Genomic DNA, 23,161 nt, shown 5'->3' with positions numbered 1-23,161 from the left:
TCTGCCCCCGTCCTACTTGCCAGGGATGGACTGTGGTCCTTCCTGGGCTCCCATGTCTGTTTCCTGGTGTTACTGCCTAGCTCCACCCTCTCCCTGTCCTAAGCCAGGACAAGGTCCAACTCTGAGGCTTAGGTTTTTGCAGAGCATGTTGTGAACCTACCTTTTCCTTGAAGAATTTTCTGCCTCCCCAGCTAAGCCAGGGATGGGCATGCAGCCTGGCTTTGGTGCTGTGTGTGGCTCGGAGGTTGTCCGTTGATATTGCACCCTCCAGAAGCAGCTGAGAGCAGTAATTCCTTAATAACTCCTTTGGCACTGAACAATGTTTGGGACCTGCTTATGGTATCTCATGAGATATGTACACATGATGCAGAAGGGATCTCTGCATATTGCTGGACTCCTGTGTCCTGTGCACCAACCTAGGATCCTGCTCACGACCTCACCTATGAAACTGTAGCTTCCTGGACAGAACTGCACAAGGACAGATGCAGAAATCAGTTGCAATTTCTCCACAACAGTGGAGCAGATGTCAGGGGAAAGGGCAACCCTAGCCTGCTGCAGTGCAGTCAGAGAAGGCAACAGTATCTTCTTCCCAGGTATTGCAAGCTGATGTGGATGCACCTCCACTCTGTGCCTTTGGTGTCTGCCTGGAAAATGCAGACACCCCCACCAGCAGCTGCAAGCATAACCTGTATCTGTAAAATGAAAACATGGGCAAGGAGTGCAAGAGGAAGGGATGGCAAGGCAAGGCAAGGCAAGGCAGCAGCAGATGAAGGAGTGCTCAGCTCTGTAGGGCTGCCACTGTGTATTGCAGAGGCTGCCAGCCCTGCCTGCACTGGCAATTGCAGAGCTTCATCACTCTTCTCACTGTGCCTCCCTCCTAGCCAGTGAGGCTGTTGGCTCCACATCCAATGAATCCTGGCGACTTCTGAGTTAGCTGCAAAAAACCATGCCACTCCCAGCTTAGAAGGAATTACTACAGCCAGACTATTGAAAACAAAGTGAAATAAATGGACTGTACTGAGGAAGCAGCTAGGAGGAGATAGGAACAGAAGGCGTGACTAAGAGGCAGACAGGAAAGTCCTGGGTTTGTTTGTGGGGTATAGGTAAGCTGGGATTGGTGACTGCTGTGATTGTTCTTTGCCACTTGGTTGCATAAAGACAGACTGATTTCCTGAGGCTGCTGGGATATAGCATGCCAAAAGTGTCATGCAGGAGAGAAGAGCCTTCAGTGGAGATCCAGGGTCAGTCCTCATCATGCTTTTGGATTGCTATGTGGTGCAGGCCAGCAGCACCACAGTGACAATCTGTCCCTGCCCAGTAGCCTCCTTTTCTGGCCTTTGCCATGCATGCAGGCTCTGGGTCCAAACAGAACTGGTGCCACTCTGGACTCAATGACATTGTCATAGCTTCAAAGTTTCAGGAGACAGAGAAAGAACTTGAGTTTTCAGGACAATCTGTTCAGCAGATGCTGGTTGCAAATGAAAATTTGAAGGGGGACGATTTACATTCAGCAAAGATACTAGACTGAAAAGATTAAGGTTAGTGCTGGTCCACTGAGCTAGCAATGAGGTGTGCAGATGACACCTGCAGAAGGGCTATCATTAGTAAAGATGATAATGATGCTTAAATCTCATCTGTCATTTTAAAACTGCAGCACCTTGGGGGAGAAGGTGGGGCTCATCTGACCCATACCTAAAATCGGAAGATTTGAAGTGACTTTCTTGTGGTGGCACAGTCTGCCACTGGCTGGGAGAAACTCAAGTGTCCTCTTCACCAGGCCATGTATGATACTTCTTGCAGCACAAAGAAGTATGGGATCACGCTGGTCCATCTACAGGAGGGACACCTGGCATGAAGGACAAACCTACGCTGAAGAACCATGTCCATCAGCTTGTGAAGAACAGCAGCTTTTGTAGTGCTCCAAGCTCAGGAGGGAGAGGTGGCAAGCCTGCAGAGCTTGACATTGGCAGGCACTAGCAACACGTCAGTCTAGAAAGCAAGGGTAATGGAAGTGCAGCCCTGCTCCTGGGAGAGGAGCTCACTGTAAATGGGATGGATATGTGAAGAAGTGCTCTGGTTCATGTGCATGAATGGAAATAACCTTAGAGAAATAGATCAATAATGATACTGTATATTCCACCTGGCTTGCCTCTGGGAACTGCAATTCCTGTCTCTTGGTGCTGGTAATGTGTGGTCAAGGTGTGTTCTCCCAGAAAAGAATCTGCAGGGCGGTAAAAGCAGCAGGGATCCTTTCTGCAGTGAGGATCCAAACTGCTCTAAGAGTTGCACAAACTGTTCCTACTCTGAGATGCAAAAGAGATCTCTGGTCAGACTGTTAAAGTGTAGGGGTGACTCCTCATGCTAACAAGTGCTGGCACACACTAACCCTGTCCAGTGCCCCCCCTGAGATGAGAGTCAACACAAACATTTCCCAGTGTACTTCCAAGCAGCAAGACATAGGTGTCAGTAGACTCCTTTCAGAGTTTTAGCTTGTTCAGTTGTTGCAACACAGAGAACAGGGGCAGGGAAGGAGCCTGTTCTTACCACACGGCTCTTTAAATAAGGCAGTTCTCAGTGTTTCCAGAGCATGCACAAGATCTAAGCCCATGTGCACAGGCATCCCAGCTGTTCCCACTCAGGATTTTTACCCATATTTCAAGTACTGCAAATTTCTATCTTTTTCATAAGATACACATTAAATTTCAAGGCTTCATTAACAACACTATCAGTTACCTCACACCAACTTTTGAGTTGCAGGTTCAGGGAAAGGCTTTCAAACATTGACCACATTTTGCACTTCCAAGTCTCCACTTATGCCTGTGTATTCAAACATTGTCAGGTTTACAACATTATCTCCAAAAACTTCACATTCTAAATCTTTTGCTTGTTATGTCATATATGCTACTTGTTCAGAGGAGTGGTGTTTGAGTTAAAATTTTTTCTTCCTGTTACAGTGATTCTTTACCTCATTTGTCCAGGAATATGGGCATTTCCATACCTTTAAAAATTCCAGTACTGGTGCCGAATAAAACAAGTTGTATCTCCTTCAGTAGTAAGTGAAGCAGGTTTTAATCTGTCTCTTCATGCCAGTGGTAAATTTGGCCTTGACAGGTCTGCCCTAGCAGAACAAAGGATTTGAAAAATGAGGTGCTAACTGCATTTTTATCTGCAAATCCAAACCTGGACTAATCCAACACACCTTCTTAAGTTTGCTGGCAATTGTTTTGTCTTTTTGCTTAAGTGGAGGTCTATTTTTGTAGTCTCTGCCATCAGATCCTAAAGATTAACAGCTTAATATAATTGTTGTGAGGGTTTACAAAAAGAATGCAATGTTGCCTCTATATAGGTACTAAACAGGGTGCAACTTTATTTACAGTGTAAAGTGCATCACATGGAAGTCGTTTAAAACACACAACAAGCAGTGACATAAATGACAATACAGTACTGGGTAGGGAGGGGAAAATATTCCAGCAAGTATGAAAACATCATCAATAGCACTAAAATGACAGCCTCTAGTTTCAGCTATTCTGTCCTAACACCATATCTCCTTACAAAACATGTTGACTGGGTTGATCCCAGGACTCCATGTACAAGTCACTAGTGTGAAGCTGGGGTTCTAAAAGCTATTCTCCAGCCCTAAACTGTCCAGCAATGTCCTGCCAGATCTAAGCACTCTCCTCATCACTGCTGTTCTGCTCTGGAGATGACCAGGACAGAGCCAGAGGACACACCAGAGAAGCACACTGGAAAAGGGACAAAAACACGAGAATGACATATAAATAAAGATCTACTTTTCTCACCTATGCACTTTTTCCCTTGAGAAGTCCTGTGTTGCTCACTGCAGCTTTCCTTCATTTGCTGTTAAGGCAGCAAGGAAGTCAAGGAACAAAGTGCCTACAAATAGTGGTGACTGTGTGCTGAAATGTGGACATTACTTACTGAACACTAACTTCAGTCAAAGCTGTAAACGTCGATGGTTGTGGAGCTGGGAGACAGAAGATTTTTGCTATGTGCTAGCAGAGTTCATTAGAAAAAGAAGGTTGTGGGAGCTAAAACCACAACTCTTCAGCTGGTTGCAGCTCCCACTGGGAAAGAATCTACATTCACATTAATTTGATCCCCTAATGACTCCTATTCTTTACTATCTGTTTTTCTTTTAATTGGCTGAAAGCTCCTAATGGCTGATAACTTTGCTTGTTTCTTTCTTCTCCATTTCTGGTTTTGGGCTAACAGCCATCAGTTATGTGTCAGTATTTACTAGAGCCCTGTTACTGTAACTGTGAGCTTGTTTTGGTGTCCTATCACTTCCCTGTATCAGGGTTCATGCATAAAAGGAAGGTACATCCATAAAGTGGGGTGGGGCAGTTGTGCAGACTCTTAATCTGGAGGGTAATTAAGCAGGAATAGGAAGCTACAGAAGGTAAAATTTATTTCTCTTTTTCTTTCCCAATGATAACTGCAAATTACACTTTTCTGTTATTATTGGGAAAAATGAAGCTTCTGATCAATGACTCTCATTCTGACTCAAAGATCTTTTTTCATAGATCAGACTTTTTGCTAACTGGTAACAGTTACCAAACATGTGACTTTGAAAGATGCAATGCATGTGATTTCTGTCTTGTAATTCCACCACCCTACTTAATCATGAATTTTAACATTTCAATTCATCAGAGCATGACTTAATGGTGGAACTCATATGTGTTTTCCTCAGACACAGTGGGATCACCAGTCTGAGAATGAGAAATCTGACAACATGTATGCTCTCAGTATTTCTCAGTCAGCTGAGCATTTCTGCCTGTGTGTGCTCAAGAGAGGCCTTTTCCAATTTTTTGAGGATTCTGCATAACAAAACCACAACGTTTTTGCAAGCAATAGCAAACTTTCACTCGTAAACTTAGCTGGTGCCTTCTCTCTCCATCTCAGGGGCAGTCAGATATTGGGAGCCAATCCGAAGATATCAAAAACATTCACCTAGCAGATACCAATGAAGAGATATACTTCATTTATATAGGAAAGGGATGGTGGTTACAGGCAGGTTGTGAATCCCGTGGCAAATGGAAGGTGCAAGGTTCAGAGATCCATCTGCTTCCTACTGCTGGATCCTGGATTATTCAGCTTAGAGCTACATCTGAACAGCCTGTAGGTCAGAAAGCTTCAAAGGCTCTTGTTGGCTAGACTTAATCCATTATTCTCTGAACGAGATGGTGTTCCCTCATGTCTTTTACTAAGAAATCGGACGTAAAACTCATGTTGATGCCTCCCATTAAGTCACTCTCCAATGAAGTTAATGTCACATAAACTACACTACAGAATCTTCTTATGCTCACCAGAAACTGTGGTTACAACGCAGACCTTATCACATGCAGTTATAATTTTTATCAACTGAAGTTCCAAGACAGGCCCAATGCAGAGTTTAGCGGCTCATTCAGCCTTGTGTAACACACTTTACTGTTGAGTTGCTGGACAGTAGTATGCTTTGACAGGTTGTAAGCAGAATTGCCATATTCTGTTTAATCATGGCTGGCAGTATAGTACAGTTTAATTAGCTTACTTAATGTAAGCTAAGTACTGTAATGTGAGAAATGGGAGGGACTTCACCTTAAACAAGCACTTCGTCAGTGGATTGTAGGAATCTTTACATTTGTATGTATATGTGTGTATGACACCTGTGTAGCAGCATATATTTGATAATACTTTTATAAATGAAAAATACAGAGGATTTCTTTAAAAATTGAAAGATGTATCACAAAATAAAATACAAAACAAGGGAGCTGGGGAGGGGTGGAGGAAGGGAAACAACGGATTTGATTTACAATGCATTAGAATCCAAGCCTTGGTGCCTAGGCTGAAGAAAGATATCTGAATGTGGAATCGCTGCTCTGATGTTAAAAGGGATAGAATCCAGCCTTCCGTTTCCTGCATCAAAAACCCAAACAAAATAAAATCAGTGGTGTGCTGAACATATCATATGATCAACACTGAGGCACAAGAGGATGGTGTCTGAAAGTATACCGCGGATTAGAATGCCATAGCTCAAAGAGGTGGAGAGAGTGGCCTTGGGAAATAGAATAACCGACATTTAATTTAAGTCATGGCTCATCACAGGGTAGTTTGGAACTAGTCTTATTCTGCATGCTGACAAAAACTTTGGGACCTTTCAGCTTCCCCTTATAAATCCACACCTTGTTAACTGCAGCAGGGAATCTCTGGTATCATGTTATTTGCCTGTATTGTTTTAGAATTCCCAGGTATCATATCCCATAAAGAGCCACAAGTAACTGAGGCCAAAACTTAACAAAATGTGAAACAGATCTTGGAGCTTGTTTCTGTCTTCACTTCACCCATCCAGTTATGTTTGGGAAATGTCCTCTCAAAACACATGTCCTTTCTGGAAGGGACAAGCTGCTAGACCCCAGTCCTGCAGGGCTAATGACCCACCTTCTGTGCTCTGCTGCACAGAGCTATGGGCTTGGACAAAAAAAACCAACAAAAGGAGCCAAGGATAGTCTGGTTTAGGAATAGCCTGAAACTTTTATCATGAGATAAACTCCACTATTTTTGGCTATTATGCCTGCTGGATTTGGGCTTCTCTGCTTCATGTCCTAAATGGATATACTACCAGACTTCAGATGCATACCCTTCTAAAGCTGAAAGATACTGTTTCTTGGCAATACATTTAAGTTGCTTCACAAAGGCACATAGAATCACAGCTGACAATGGAACACTATTTGTTTTTGTCAATGTGATTTCTTAGTCAAGCATCTCTTCTATAGCTTTAAGATAAAATGTCTATCAGAGATACAGGAAGAAATGTCTGTCACTATCTGCCCAGAAGGAAGAACGGAAAAAATGACAATGTCACAGGCTTCATCTGTTCCCTGCAGAAAAATATCAATATTCATCTGGTTCTTGTTAAGCTCTCCAGGATAATGACCACTGTGTTCAGCAAGAGCCTGTGTGAGTTGAGGTACATACATTTTTGCTATCATGGCCCTAGAGCTGCCAGGAGATTTGAACTTGGACTTGCCTCAGAGGTACCTTGTTGTACTCTTTAAATGATTACATCACTCAATGCTGGTTGTAAGATGACTTATTATTTATGACAAACATTGCATAACCCCAGTCTTAAACATGGACCTAGCTGAGGTGTATACAGTTCAAAATGAACACTAATAAAGAGTAAGCCACCAAAATTTCCCAAAGAACATTCTGTATTACATGTCAAAACCCCACCTCCATTTACATAGTGAAAATACGTAACACAATGAAAACATTGTGGGTTTGCATGTCTGATTACATGTAAAGATAGAATTTTCAGAGTTTTCTACAAGTTTGGCAATCATTTTGCAGAGTACCCTCTAAGGTCTTTACATATTGCCTGTGAAACTTGAGGCATCTAAAGGTTACTGATTTACAGAATCTAGAGATGCTCAAAATGTTAAAATTATTTGCTCATTCCTCAGATTTAGAGTTCAGTAGGATGTGATTCAGTCTAGCCCTGGGACAGTGCTCAGTGACGCTTACCTAGAGCAGTCAGGTCCAGTCCAGGAAGAGGGACAGTAGCACCGGTTTGGTCGTATGCACCTCCCACCATTTAAGCAAGGCAACTGGCAAACAGCTGCACACAAACACACACAAATTTGCATTAATGAGCACATCCCCAACAAGCTGATTTGTTGTGGAACAGTAGCAGGACACTGAAAATCCATCCTGCCTTATTCTGTTAAGAATGGGAAGGACAGCCTGAGAAGCATACATCTGCTAAGTGTGATTTGACTCCTTCTACTACTTCTGCTGTCTGATGCATTGTATGAGCTGCTTGAAACAGCCAGTGTGTAATTTTACATTGCCTTAAAAATTCTATTGATCTTTGATTCCAATTAAGATAACAAAGGAATGCAAGCAGAAGTAGGAGCAAGAATTAGAAGAATCATGAGATGAACAGGAGAACAGGAATAAACTGTTGTTTTTTTTTTAAAGGTATGTGACAGCTTAACACTAGCTGGGACAAGCAGACACCAGATATGGGAAAAAAGTATAGAAAGAGACAGCAAAAGCAGAGGAAGCTGAAGGTCAGAAAGCCATGCGCAGATCTATAGCAAGCAAGGAATAAGACTTCATGAAATGGCACCTGTATGGGGACAAGGAAAGGAAGCAGAGAACGACAGTAAGATCCTGAAAGACACTGGATAGCCCTAAGAGGTGAGATTAGGTGCAACAGGGCATTAGAGAAAAAACCCTTGTCTGCCTTACAGGTCATGCTGAGCCTGGCTGAACATGCTTTTGTGTGACAGTCTAACCCAAGGGTATCACGTAACCAAACAAAAGTCAAAGTTGCAAGTCTTCCTATCAATTTTGAGATTGAAAGGTAAAGAACCACACAGTTTATAGAACCAATTTAGATATACACATAATGAGGTCCTTCAAACACAAACATTTATATTGCAGGAAAGATGTGAATACTTTAAAGCAGATAATGCCATATGTAGAGGACAGACCTAAAGCTACCAGTGAGGACAAAGTCTGGGTAATATTTTTGCAAGGAATATGCCTCAGGGAACACTGATTATTATGGAATTACAGGAAATGGAAATGAGTAGTCACAGGAATGCAAAAAACCTACTCCAGTTCCTCTGGGCCAAACAAGAACAAACAATGGCAGGAGGCTATTGTGATAGACCATCCATATACAATTAAGTCCACCAAGTGCATAATGTTGAAAATTACTTTTGATTTTGGAATGAAGCAAATGACAAAAACATCTTTAGCTGTCACTGAAGTGTTTCTTTATCACAGCAAAATATCAATATCAGTAGCTGAAACAACAAATGATTAAAAAACTTCATAAGCAGTGTTTATGCTGCAGATGCAGTTGTTCACTATAATTTTCCCTTTAGCTACTGAAAAGCAGGTCAAGCCTGTACAGATTTGAATGGCTGGCCAAAAAGCCAAGAAGCCATCTATCCTCCTCAAGCACCTATTATAGCTGCAAGGCTTGTGAAATATGAGACGAAATGATGCATTATGTGTTAGGCAAGAGTCCCTTCAAAATACAATAGTTCAGAGTGAAAATGTTCTCTCTGGTATTTCATTTTTCTGCAGAAGTATTTGGTTTGCAGTGTATTCCCCAGCTTATCCCCCAGATTCACTATTCTTATCAGTTAAACAAATACTATGAACATTCATTAACAGAGGCATGAATTCCTTCCCAGCTCACCCCATCAGCTTCAAAGTCTTGCAGGAAGGCAAAACTGGGCTTTCATGTTAAGCTCCTATTAAAAATCAGTTAAGGTACACCTGGACAATAAAAATACAGTGAAGAAACTGAAATATATGTTTAAAAATAGCTAATATTTGTAAGTGCTTAAGATCTAACAGTGATTGAAAGATGTTTCACTAATCAGTCAGTTGCTGAGTTTGATTGTCTTTTCACAGGGAAAAGTCGTTCAAAACCTGCTGTTTGTTCAGTCTTCATATGAAATCCCATATTCTAAACTCAGGTTCAAATATTTTCCGTAACTACAGCCAACCTCATCTCACACAAATGGACTGGTTAGGCCACAAACCTGGACACTAGAATCACTCCCCTCCTACCTCTCACTATTTTTGTGCGCTCCATGACCTTCACCTTCAGTTAGGTGCAAGTAAGAGATCTAGTAAAAAGAAGTGCACGTTGAATTTGCTCAAAGAACTTAGATGATACCTAATGTAGGGTACCCATGTACAATGTATCTATTGAACTCAATCACCCTTAAATCCTTGCTTTGGTGTGCTCTCTGTCCTGATTCAGTACCCAGGCAATCACTGGGCATCCACCAAACCAGGCAGCTATGTGGTGAAAAACCACTGTAATACCTGCAGCTTGTTTGTGAATTTAATGGTGACCTGCATTTCCTGAAGATGAAAATGAAAATCATGCACCTGGAATTGAGAAAAATAGTTTTATTCTTCTCCTTGGAAACCCTTTCTCCTTTGCACTGCTTTTTGCAGAGAGTACTTTTGTGAATACTGTCTGTCCTTTTTGAGAGCAAGCTTTTCTGGTACTTTTAAAGGGAGGGACTAGTCTGAAGGTAGTTTACAACTGGGAACAGCAAATCCTCCAGGAACCTTATTGTAGGCCTGGGTTTTCCTGTGACAAGCTCAGGAGTTTTATGAGTCCTTAGAGAACTGTGCTAGGTATTGCTAGCAGAGTCCCAAAAAGTGAGAAAAAAGGCAGGTGAGAAATTTTACCCATATGGCAGCGTGATCCAGTCCATCCGAGGGGGCAGTCACATTGGTAAGGGGCCACACAGCGACCTCCGTTGAGACATGGCAGAATGCATATTGCTAAGGAGAAGAGAACCAGAGAAAATAATTATCTCCCATGAAAGCAAAGAATAGAGTGTGCAAGAGACGAGCTTATATTTAACTAGAAACTCTGCTGCCCCTTGAAGTGTTTGCATGGAGTATCAGCAGAGCTGAGCAGGACCTACCCACCAGGCATGAGCAGCTCATACAACTGGCATGACAGACAGATATGACAAAGAGTAGTGGCAAAGAAATGGATAGGCTGGAGCAATTGCTGGAGTCCTTCAGGTGCTTTGTAGGCTCTGTGTTCATGGGGAATGAGCCAGGGCTGTTTGTATCTCACATGTAATATCCACAGATATTGGCCACTTCTGTGATGGTGGTAACAAAACCAGTTCATGCTTTAATCACAAAAAACTGGATTGTTTGTGAATTCTCTGGGCTTGCAGATGTAGTATCCAAAACAAGTTAATCTGTGCCCTGCCCATAGAAAAGCACTTTGTCTAGGCCAGTGAAAACATGCTGAGACAGGTGAAACTATATGCCCCTTGGGAAAGGCAGCTTGGAAACAAGGCATTTTGGGTGAAAAAAGCTAGGGCTGGAAGCTCTGGGGAAGAAACAAAGCACATACCAAGCAGCTGATGACCTCTGGACAGAGCAGCAATTGAGCTACACTGCTCCTGTGAGCAGATCTGCAAAATTCCCATGTGTTCATGCTTTAAGTAGCTTCACAAAACCATCATCTCCACTATGATAAGTGAACAAAGTATTTGAGTGTACCTGCTCTAAGAAGAGCAAGAGTTTGAGCTGGGTCTCAAATTTGGACCCTCAAGAGGCATTTCCAGTAGACTTTAATACTGGAAAGGTGGATGGGGGCTGCAGAAGACTGAAGTAGGGGTTCTTCTTCTGCTGCACAGCAGAGATCAAGCTGAGCAGGTACAGTCAGCTTGGATAAAAAAATAATTGTGAACTTCCACTGACTTCACAGGACTAACCTGTATCACCAGGAAATACTTTTCTAAATCATTAAACTTGTAGTACCATGCAAGTTTTTTAGAATGGTCAGGACTCTCTCAAGAAGATGAATCCTATTTTTTTTGTGAAATGTACTGTGAACTACAAGGTGACTAAATTCTCTCAGTGTGCTTACTCTGGCCTGATACTGACAAGTCAGTGCTCAGTGCTAGCACTCAAAAATTCCTTGGGCTTCCAGAACAGGCCCTCAACTTCAAAGACTAAATCTGTTTTTCTGTTCACTGCTGCACCTTGTTTGACATGCAATGCAAAATTGGTGTTGTACTGACCAATTGTGGGAATTCTTTTCCCTTTTCTAACTATCTATACTAAAGTAAAACAAAACAAAACAAAACAACCAAACCAAAACAAAAAACCCCCTAGTGCCTGTACTTTCATGAAGTGTGACCTGCCTGGTCAGTTGCCAGTCTGAATTGGATGATGACTGAAATGGCTGAGATCATAAATGAAATGTCTGGTTCTGGAGAATGCTTCAAGTGTCATTACTGATGAAACTAATAAATTCAATTGTGGGATACCAAACAATTTTTTCAGACACAGGGTGCAAGCCTCTTCTGCTGAGACTGTGAGACTTACAGGACTAAGTTGCACAAATGGCTGTGGTCATACTGCCAGGCACAGGGACAGAAAAAGATGATCTGTGTGAATATATGACATAGCTGGAGTTTCCATAAATGCAAAAAGACCAAACTTGCTGAACCTCTTGTTCTCATTCTGTATCTACTACTAATTTCTGCCATGTGCAACTGATACTGTCACAGAGAAGACTTGAAAGCTGCAGAGATTCAGAGGACCATTTTAACATATGATAAATCTTAAATATTTGAACCATATTCTTTTCCAAGAACTAGATGAGAATGTGCACAACTTTTGTAGAGTTCCATGTATATTCAGAGTCAGGGGCAGTGACTCAAATCTGGGGACAGTGACACCACCCCTGCTGTAGGTCTTGGACATGCTAAAACCTTACATCAGGGCCATACTGAATACTAAACACTAAATAAAGGCACTTCCTTTTCTCTCCACATAGGCATGCCTTACTATATGTACAGTAATAAGGTTCCTCATGCAGCAGCTATGCCAGGCTGAAAGGGTTAAATCTCCCAAATTCCTTGTGCTAAGACCACCATGAAGAGAAACATGGATCAAACTGGCATCCCAATGTCACCCAGGGAATCTGATTTGAGAGTCAGATTTGGCTCTTTTCAGTGACAACAGATCCAGTTCTCTAATAATTTGGAAATCCATGACAGGAAAAACCAGTCTAGAACTTGTGAGGGACAAGTACACAGGTCAGGAGGGACAGCCTGGAAAATGGGACACATTACATTATTTGAACATAAACTGATGAGGTTCATAACCACAGACTGATAAAAATGGAAGCCAAGAAACTAATGCAGCCACCAGCAGAACACTCACATCTCTTCTGTTCTAATCCCTTTTCATTCCCCAAAACTATCAGGTATTGCTATTAGAAACAGACTTTGGAGAACTGAAACAAGGTGTTCTTCAATCACAGTGAAAGAGCACTGAGAAACAAAATCACATCAATTTAAAAAGTGCTTGTTTTGCTTAGAAGATGTAAGGGAATGGTTATTTTTCTAGAGATAAGCCAAGTATATACCTTTGTTCCCTTACATTTGTCAAGCAGAATATATTAATGTTTTTTATGGTTTTATCTCTTATGCCTCTTCTGGTTCACTGCAGTAAATCGATCTGTCTTACCAACAACACCCTCAGGATTACAATTAGGAACGGCATACATACGCTCTTCGCAGAGACGGCCCATCCAGCCATCGGGACAGGAGCAGGCATTGGGTCGCTCGCAGATGCCGCCGTTCTGGCACGGGAACCGGCAGACAGCTGGAAACATTGCAATTTCATTACAAACTCTGGACACTGAATTAGAAGCCTAGTAACTCAGCAGTAACTTGCACAGACCTTTTCAGAATAAAGCTTAGAGCAGAACAAACAAATGCAGTGAAGTTCAGAAACATTGCCTGATTTTGATTTCAAGGGCTACATCATCTTCTGGGTCTATGTGTTTGATTAGGTACTGTAAGGAAGAGTGTAAGAATCATTAAGATAATCAAAAGATTGTCCACAGAAAGAACGAAAATGTAGACATATTTATAGTTGAATAAATCATTTGGATAGTGTTTCAAGGCTGACACTATTTTTTATTTGATTTTCCCACTAACTTTTGTAATACAAAATTAAAATACCCATACAATACACCATAAAAACCTATTACCCTCCTCACACCTTCACCCCAGCCTCCTACATTGACTCTGGAATAGAATCAAGCTTTCTTCTAACGTTGGTATGAAACACCAAGACAATGCCATCTGGCATACACTGTCTAAAGTAAGATTAACTGTGTGATAGAACAGGCAATTTTTACTGCACTATCATCCACTATAATGAGAAGTGACCAAAAAGGGTGCAGCAGCGGCACAGTAAGTGTTCACCTCTAGAACCCAAAGTATGACTACAAACCTCACCAAGCATTCATGCTGACTGGGGCTCCTCGGCTTCCATTCCTATTAATATGCACCTTATGATGAAAGTGAGGAATTTGGAGTGGAGTCTGTCATGCTGGGCCAATGTGGTGCCTGGGCTAGACAGACTTTGGACTTGTCACTTCTATGACACTGTACCATCTCTTGTCATACACATCCAGGGAAACCAGGTCTACTTTAGAAAACCAGGTGAAAGCTATGCACAAACATGTTACACTTAAAGATCATTGGAGGAAGCATGATCTTTCTCATGTTGGTGTACACACTGTACAGAGAAAATGAAAAATTGCAGCTGCAAGAAAATATGACAGAACAAATACGTAATAAGACTGACAGTAATCTAAGGAAACTCAATCTGAACTCCTAATTGCATCTGAACTGCTATTGTTAATTAGTTATTAGGTGAGCAAAATATGCATTTAAGTTTTGAGTGTTTGTTAGCATTCAATACAAACAGTGGATTGGCACACTGAAACACTGTTCAGACCTCAAATCCTCATTGGAAAGAATGCAAATCTTTCCCTCAGAGAGACAAACTTGAGTCACTCCTGGAGCTAAGACATTCCAAAATGCAAGATACAACTTGGAGTCTGTTGAAATGAGGCCAAGGCTCTGCATGTTATTTTTCAGTCTCAAGAGCCTTCCCATCAAGTGTCAGCTGATAATAAGAATGGGAAGAGATCTCTGAAAGATTAACATAATTTACAATATTTTAACAGTGATTTTGAAAATTTTTATTGTAAAAATATCTATTACTACACAGACAGCTTGTCTCTGGGTGTTGACTAAAGCAGAATAGTGTGCCAAACAGGTTTCTTTTCTGCAGTGGAAGAACCATTTAAAGCTTTGTGTGATCTACACCACTTAAACAATATTCCATGAATGTATAATGGGATGTGAGATAAAATATTAATGTATAAATGATATCCCACATTAAATTCAAAGCACACGAAATAAGGTCTCTGAAATATTTTTCCTCTCTCTTAATGTAGAAGATGCAGATATTTCATGAGTTGCAAAAATTGCTTTGGATGGCAACTCCATGCTACTCAGCAATCAGATGTCAGGTAGAGATAGGCTTTTCCTGGGTTTCTACCCAGGTCCTGGTTGTGAAACTGAATGAGAATGTATCATCCCTAGATGTGCACTTGTTATACACCAATTTAGGCAAGCAAAGACTACTTGTCTGTAGCTGTGAGGATTATTCTTATCAACGGACAAGACTAGAAAAATGGACTGGAAGTTAAGCTGAGATCTCTTTTTTATTTTTTTGTCTATTGTAAAAACAAGCAAATGCAGTCCTGATGTGCCAGGGAGAGAATAGAAAGTATCAATTGTGACTTTAGCTTATGGTAGCAAATCTCACACCCATGGTATCAATCTTTTGACATCCCCTTGTAAATTTATCTACACAGGACACAAAAGCATTACACTGCTGCAAGTCAGACGTGTCAGAACGGAAAAAATAAATTCTGTTGTGTGTTTTCAGCTTTGCAAAATGCTTCCTTGTGGTTGCAAGTGAACAATTTCCTCAGGCCCCAGCTCCCTCTCATAATGTTCTTATTTGCTGATGGGGTACAAACTTTCTTGTTGACAGCTCCACATGGACCACTCAGAGTCAGCAAGAGGTAAAGAGGCCAAACAGACAAGAGTTTTAGAGCATTTCAGAAAGAAGAACCCGGAGTCAGGTAAGCTGTGTGCATCTGTGCAGCCTAACGAGTCCTGCAGATATTTACAATCAGCAGATCCAGGCTAATACTTCTCACCCCTGAAACTCAGATCAGAATCTGGCCAGCAACCTCTAACTAGTGGTGATTCAGGCAAGTGCAGCTGTGGTGAGAGGTCTTCCAAAGAAGTCTGCTTTTTAATTATAATATTTACATTAACAAACCTGTTCAGCTGGGTCAGAACGTTTCAAGCAGACTTAGAACACATTAATAATCAACTCACACAGCCATAAACAAGAAATGCAGCATGAGTCATTACAAAGAGTGCTTTCATGTAGTTTCTGATGTAGACCACAAAGGCTTGGATCCTGTAGGACTTTTGTTAGGAAAATCACTCACATGAATTATAAAGCAGTTTTGAAAGATCACTTTGACATGTGTCATGAAAATGCAGGACAGTCCTCTCAGAAATGTCTTTAGTTCTTTTAAAGTCCCCTTTTAGAAAAGAGGAGGGAAATTGTTATTCCCCTCCCTTAATACACAGGTTATTCTGCTTTGTTTTCCACCTTCACCATGTCTCCACCTCTTCACTGCATTTTTGGAAATAATTTTGCCTAATACTTATTCCTCTGAACAGTCCCAGTAGATATTGCAGTGTTGCAAACAGAATGTTCGACAGTGCTTTGCAGATCAGCCCTTCTTGGTTCTTGGTGACCTTTCTTAGCAGACAATTGCATCCCTTGGCATAAAGGAGCTCTTTGTAACTAATAAATATTAAATAAGAATAAAAAGTAAAGCTGGTGATATTAAAAGGACAATTGAACAATCCAAAGTGCTACATCTGGAACAGATATTATCCAAATAATTTTGCTATTGAATTCTAGCTTAGGTAAAGTAGCTATTATGCAGAGATCCCTTGAATTCTGTAGCCATCACAGTTTAGAAATACAAACTTTTTAGAAACAGCCTTGTGCTTTGGGAGTGCAAATTTCCAACAGCACTTTTGGATACATCATGACAACTGAAGTAACTCAGCTGCTTTTTCTTCAAATCTTCTCTTCTTGGCTGCGTGATGGGTAGTTCATGCCAGTGGCAAGCCATGGTCACAAACCCAAGACAAACCTGTTTCTCAGGAAAAGCAACTCTACTCCTGAAATATGCAGAAGTTGCAAACCCTCTTCTTTGGTTCTGGTTCTCCTCAAAATGCTCTACTGATCCATGATTTTTAGGCAAGACGTTATAACTATCAGATACAGGAATTTAGGTGAGTGCCTGCTTTCACAGAGTAGGGTAACTCAACTTATTTAGGTATCCACATTCATAATATTTTGCTGTCAGAATTCATATAAAAAAATTGATGAAGGGTCCATGATTTGCCAGGCTTAGCACAGTATAGAATCCTTTATCTCCAAATGGCTTCTGACCTAAACAGAGGAAGGCTTCTGACCTTCCTCTGAGCAATGAAGAAATTTTGCTTGTATTTTGACATGGGGAGCTGAGACTTGCAGGAGAGGCTGACCTGACAATTTTGATAATGACTCCAATGCTCCCAGTTGAGTGTCCTTGAACTTTTCTTCTTCTGTATGAAGAGGAATGGGGCTGCTCGTGACTGGCCACTGCTGTGTTGTAAGGTTTTCTGCTTTCTCAATAAGATACCTAAAGCTCAATTTGTCATGGTGGCTGTTCCACAGTCTGAAATAAGACTTCAGGGTGCAGCTAACTCCCTGCTCCACAGCTGCCCAGCAGCAGAGAGCAAGCCAAGCTTCTGACATGGAAATGGCAGATGACAAGATCTCTTCCACCAAAGCCCTATGAGCCTGAACTCTTTTGCTGTGCCTCATCCATGGCTTTAAGTTAGTATTTGAATATGCTTATATATGTTTTTTATTGTTGAGTTTATTTTCTCTTCAATTTTTTGTTTCCCCCATTTTCTGTTCAAAACTTTTTATTTATTTGAATCTTCTAAATGGAAGAGTTAACTCTTGGCTTTAAAACTGAATGTTTTAGCTCAACAGACCAAGAAATAACAAATACCTGCTGATCTGGCAAGTGTAGAAAGCCTGGTATATTGTTAAATCTATGGATTTTCTAGAGGGCTCAGTGTGTATTATTTAGTGAGCTATATCAATCTACCTCTTATTGCAAATTGAATTTCAGGAGCTGCCACACTTTAAACATAGCGAGGGACTAAGAACCCAGTTGTTCTATTTTGGTTTCTGCAGTGTTCAGTTTTTGACTGTGAAAAACTGACTGGCAGTGCTTATCTGAAACAGGTCACTTCTCAGGAAGATAACTAGTTCTGTCACTTTCTTGCAAAAGATATCAGGAGAAAAGATACTAGGTGTGGGATACAACACTGTAGCAAAAGAAACCCTAAGACTAGCTAGGACTAAAGAAAAAATTATGGAAGCCTTCTCTTTAAATTGGAAATAAAGCAATAACCTGGAATTAAATGCCCTGAGTGAAAATATGACTGCACTAAAACTAGCAAAAAATTTCACTTTCATTTTTATTGCACCTAGGATGACACCTCTGTGTTTATGGCAAGTTAAGCTATCATTCTCTTAGTAAAAAATTCTTACCTTTGCAGGTAGGTGGTGTTGTCCATGTTCCATTTTCCAAGCAAATACTCCGCAGGGGCCCCTCCAGCATGTACCCACTGTAGCATGAATAGGTGATCATGTCTCCATACTGATAGAAGCTACCACGAATCAGAGCATTCTCTACATGAACTGGGGGACCACAAGATATCTCTAAACAAAAGAAACCATCCAGATGTTGGTGAGCTGCAGAGCCTACATGACACAGGTTTTAACTGTGGAGACAATGCTGTTGGGGGGGGGAGATGTCACAGACACCTTCCAGATGGTCAATCAGCAATGGAGTCCAAGGATCCGGACAAACTTAAGAAGTGGGCTCATGAGAATCCCATGATGTTCAACAAGACCAAGTGCAAAGTGCTGCACTCAGGTCAGGGCAATACCAAACGTGAGTGCAGACTGGGAGAAGAAGTCACTGACAGCAACCCTGAGAAGGGCTTGGGAGTTCCTCATGGTGAGAGGCTGGACGTGAGCCAACAGCTGCATTTTTGGATGCAGCCCTGAAAGCCCCTGGTATCCTGGCCTGCATCAAAAGAAGTGCGACCAGCAGGGTGAGAGAGGGGATTATCTCACTCTATTCTGCCCTTGTGAGACCCCATCTGGAGTGCTGCATCCATCTCTGGGGTCCTCAGGACAAGAAAGAGTGGGTCCAGAGAAGGGTAGAGGGATGAAGCATCTCCCCTAACCAGACAGGTAAAAAGAGCTGGGATTATTCAGCATGGATCCAGGAGAAGGCTTCAGGGAGACCTCATTGCAGCTTTCCTGTTTCTTAAAGGGTCTTATTAAGAGGAGGTAGTATTCATATGGGAAGACAGAGACAGAACAAGAGGCAATGGTTTTAAACTGAAAGAAGGTATGTTTAGTTTAGATATTAGAAAGAAATTCTTTACCCAGACAGTGATGAGGTGCTGGAACAGGTTGCCCAAGGAAGCTGTGGATACCCCATACCTGTAAGTGTTCAAGGCCAGGTTGGATGGGACCCTGAGCAACCTGATTTAATGAATGGCATCCCTACCTATGGCAGAGGGGTTGGAACGAGATGATCTGAAACGTCCTTTCCAACCCAACCCATTCTGGTGTCCCATGAGTCTAAACAGTATTGCTTGCAAGAAGTCAAAAGGCGTTCCAACATGCTTGCTAAAGAATACTGCCTTCTGTCAGTATCAATAAATAAAATAAAAGGCAGCACCTCTTTCTGCAACTCTTGTCTCATCATCCATGATCTCATAGAAATCATTCTTAGGGTATTTAGGGTATCCAAGAGTCAACCCAGCTCCAGGGCTTGCAAAAGGTAAATGAAGAATACATTTACAGAAGGGCCTAGTAAATAGTAGGATGAATACTGTTGAAACACCAACCCACAGAGATGTATTCTGAGTGCTTCTAAAGGAACACCTCTGTTAGAAAGAAAGAAGACCTAGATCTTCTCTAGAGCTTCTTAGAGCCCTCTGTAAAGTACCGATCCCTGTGGAACAGTGCGTCTTGTACTTACTTTCACACTTCGCTGTGGCTGGAGTCCAGGTCTCATCAGCATTGCAGGTGATCACAGACTGCCCTTTCAGCTGGTAGCCTTCCCTGCACCTGATGGATACATTCTGGCCAACATGAAAATCCACCTCTGACAGAAGGGCATTCTCTGGGATTATGAAAGGCACAGGACAAGGGTTTGCTGTTCAAAGTAAGGGTGTGAGGGAAAAGAAGGGAAGAAAAAGAGATGGCAGGAAGAGAGACCACTTTAGGATAGTTTCTGCAAATTTCAAACCCAAAACACATGAGAAGAAATGGATGCTGTATGTGAACCCAATTTGTAATTTGATTTGAAATGATGAGATTTGGGTCATAAAATAATAATTAAAAAATTTCTAATTCACTGCTGCCACATGGCTTGCTACCATGTTCTGTTGCTGTCAGGACAGGGCATACTAAGGATTTAAGTGAGAAATATCCTACTTGTTACTGTGAAACCATTCTGTCTTGTCCTTCCTGTTTACCATAACCTTCCTATAAAAGAGAACCAGACCTATCCTACTTCATGTTCGGAGGGGCTGGATCAATAAAGAGCAGCAAAAATTCAGATGTTTGATTAGAGACTTACTGTGTCATTCATTGGAGTTTAGAATCTCTCTAATTTTATTTATTGCTGGCTGTAAGCTTGCTGGGATATTTTTGCATGGTCTATTGGTGATCTCATCAGCAGTGTGGAAAATATTGACTCCATAAAGAGCAGAGATTTATGTCAGTGTCTTGATACTAAAATGAATAAATACTTTGTAATACAAAAATTAAATGTCTAAATTAACCATCCTGAGACTACACTAGGTCTTAAAATTAGTTACAGACACATACAGTAACAAGAAAGGCTATTGTGAGTGTGTGGGTACAGTGCACATGTACATAACACACTATTTCACAGAATTGCAGAATTTATACAGCCATTAAGTCCAACCTTCTTCTCCATACAGGGCCAGCTAGGTTAGAAGTTGCTCTGGATCCTGATCAGAAAATTGAGTTAAATTTGAGTAACTGTGGTTGGAGATCTCATGTCCTCCCTGGGTTTCTTCTCCTCTGCTTGACTCTGTTGCTGGCAAAAAGTTTCTTCAAAAACTTCAATGGAGCTTGCTTTGTTGCAACTAGTATGTATTGCACTTCACTCTACCACTGTTCAACTCTGAGAAGAATCTGGCACTTCTTCCTTTGCACCCTGTCAATATGTCACTTGTGGATGACAATGAAGTCCCTCTTTTGCCTTCTCCTCCAAATGATTCTCTCACCTGCTTCTACTATATATCAAGTGTTTGACTATAATAACTCCATTTTATGTCATCTTTCCAACTAGAGTGACCTATGCAGAAGGCAGCTTGTTCTCTTACTGTCACAAAAATACACTCAGAGAAATTAATGCTTTAACTTGTATCAGTAACTGCCCCTATTGTTTCTCTGCAAAAACTTTTCCATTACAAAGCAAACACACACGTTTACAGAGAGGCAAGGGATTACTCCATCTTCCATCTCTTGTGCACTCTGCTGCTGGTTCTCCTTCCAAGCTGTATCCCCTCTCACAGAGATATGTTACTGTACTGCCAACTGTATTGTTTTCATAAATTGCTTTCCCATTCAGCAAGGAAACTGGAATTTTGCATCTGGTCTCTGCAAAGGAAGGGGTCTTATTAATTCAGCTTGATATTTAGTCCTAGACTTCAAACATTTCCTGAATTAATAACACATTATGTTAAAAGCCACTACAGACTTATAAATCATGAAGAACATTGATTCAGTAACCTTGGGAAGGAAATGTAGCCAGCCTAGAAAAGAAGCTTCTTCTGGTGATGGAGAAAAGCCCCAACAAAATGGGGAAGTGAGGGCACATTTATGACTTCAGACTGGGGCCAGTAGGGCAGAAAGATGGAAGTCATTCTTTCTTGCCACTGATAGGTTCTCCAGAAACCTCATATTACAGAATCATTTTTCAAAAGCAACTCAGTCTCTGGATTATATGATATCCATGCATAAGGGAGGAGCTATAACTTATCCCATATTGAAATGTTCCAGGACATGAAACCAAACAGTTACCTTCACACAATGGCAAGGGCTTACTCCAGCTCCCATTGGCAAGACATGTGATGTTCTGGGGCCCAACAAGATGGTATCCAGAGCTGCACACAAAGGTTACATTACTTCTGTATGTGCTTCCAGTAGAAATGGCCTCTGCTTTTTCAATGGAAGGATGAAGCCCACAAGTAATTTCTAGGAGAGAAGAAAACTTTTGGGTTTTATACACAATGAAGACTATTCCTTCTATGAGTCACACACCGTCTGATAGCTCTGTTCTCATCCTGAATTAACAGAAAGACAGCAGGAAAGAAGCTGTGAACTGTTACATGGAGAGTAACAGTTATACAATTCCTTTTCTGCCCTTTCTCCTGGGGTTCACACTGCAGACACCTGAAACTGCGTCTAAATGTATTTGGTGGTGTTATAAGATATGAGGTGTGTTCAAACCAACAGAGGGTCCAGAATATTTCTTCTGTGCATGCCTGAGGCTGCATTTTCAGTCCCCTTTGTGCTCCTACAGTGGAAGATGATCTCAAAATGTGCTCCAGAACAATGGCAGTACTTAAGAAGAATCTTGACTCCTGTCCCACAATGTGGAGACCAAGTAAATTCATTGAAGGTGAGAGAGAAGAATTCAAGGCATAGGACCAGCAAGAAAAGATGGAAAATTATTTATTGGCAAAGACTATAAATATTTGCATTTTATTTATAAGCCGTATGAAATAAGTCATAAATCCTTCTTCCTAAGATCCTTCAATTAGTTATTTGCTTGATAGAGAGCCAAGATTTGATCCTAGGGAGCACAGCTGTGGTATCCAGACATACTGAGTGGCCAGGATATACTTGCTTTGGCATGTCAGGGGTGAACATGTCCAAGGCTCTGCACACCATAATTCAAGGCAAGTCAGATACAGCAGGCCACATTCCTACCCTACTGACCTCAGCATGACCCTCTCTATGCCATTTCAATGTGCCAAAAGGAGATTGCTTCTGATCAGAGAAGTACTGTTGGCTTTTCCTCTTGCTCCTCCTCTTACAGCCCTTTGCTGGAGGGAAAGACAGGGAGGAAGCCAGACAAAACACTCTCCTCCTGCCCTAGCTTTCCTGGACATCACATTGCTCTGCTTGCTACTTACGTATGCATGTAGGGGCGGAAGGGCTCCACTTTCTGTCAACGTGGCAAATCCTTCTGCTTGGCCCTTGCAGCTCAAAGCCAGGGTCACAGCTGTAAAAAACTTCACTGCCAAACAGGAACTCCTCTCCCTGAACAGATCCATTTTCTATCATGTCTGGGGGTCCACATGATATTCCTGTAACGTAAACAATACTTTCCAATCAAACAAAATATATATGGCTTGTTCTGTTCATAGGTCCTCCACAGGTTTTACTCTGAAAAACAGGAAAGAACACAGCAGTTACCTGGTCATTGCCAGGAATTTGCCCCTGAGTAGCAGAGCAGAATCATACTTGGTGCTTCCACTTCATGCTAAAAGTAAAA

At 41.5% G+C, this 23,161-nt stretch overlaps 1 protein-coding gene across 1 annotated transcript in view; it reads right to left on the bottom strand.

Annotated features, from left to right (window-relative positions):
* Positions 1–3,343: 3,343 nt before the first annotated feature.
* Positions 3,344–23,161, bottom strand: part of SVEP1 (sushi, von Willebrand factor type A, EGF and pentraxin domain containing 1) — a 116,499-nt gene continuing 96,681 nt past the window's right edge. Inside the window, exons 43-51 of the mRNA XM_014308784.2 lie at positions 22,800–22,973; positions 21,682–21,855; positions 21,085–21,258; positions 19,604–19,780; positions 18,094–18,264; positions 13,090–13,185; positions 10,231–10,326; positions 7,525–7,618; positions 3,344–5,916 (exon numbers count right to left, since the gene is read on the bottom strand). Of these exons, the coding sequence (XP_014164259.1) occupies positions 5,886–5,916; positions 7,525–7,618; positions 10,231–10,326; positions 13,090–13,185; positions 18,094–18,264; positions 19,604–19,780; positions 21,085–21,258; positions 21,682–21,855; positions 22,800–22,973 (1,187 nt within the window). The 3' untranslated portion in view covers positions 3,344–5,885. The remainder of the gene's footprint in view (positions 5,917–7,524; positions 7,619–10,230; positions 10,327–13,089; positions 13,186–18,093; positions 18,265–19,603; positions 19,781–21,084; positions 21,259–21,681; positions 21,856–22,799; positions 22,974–23,161) is intronic.

Source organism: Geospiza fortis, unplaced genomic scaffold (genome assembly GCF_000277835.1).
Source record: "Geospiza fortis unplaced genomic scaffold, GeoFor_1.0 scaffold203, whole genome shotgun sequence".
NCBI lineage: Eukaryota > Metazoa > Chordata > Aves > Passeriformes > Thraupidae > Geospiza > Geospiza fortis.
The sequence above is the reverse complement of the archived record's forward strand: the minus strand, read 5'-3'. Positions and strand labels throughout refer to the sequence as shown.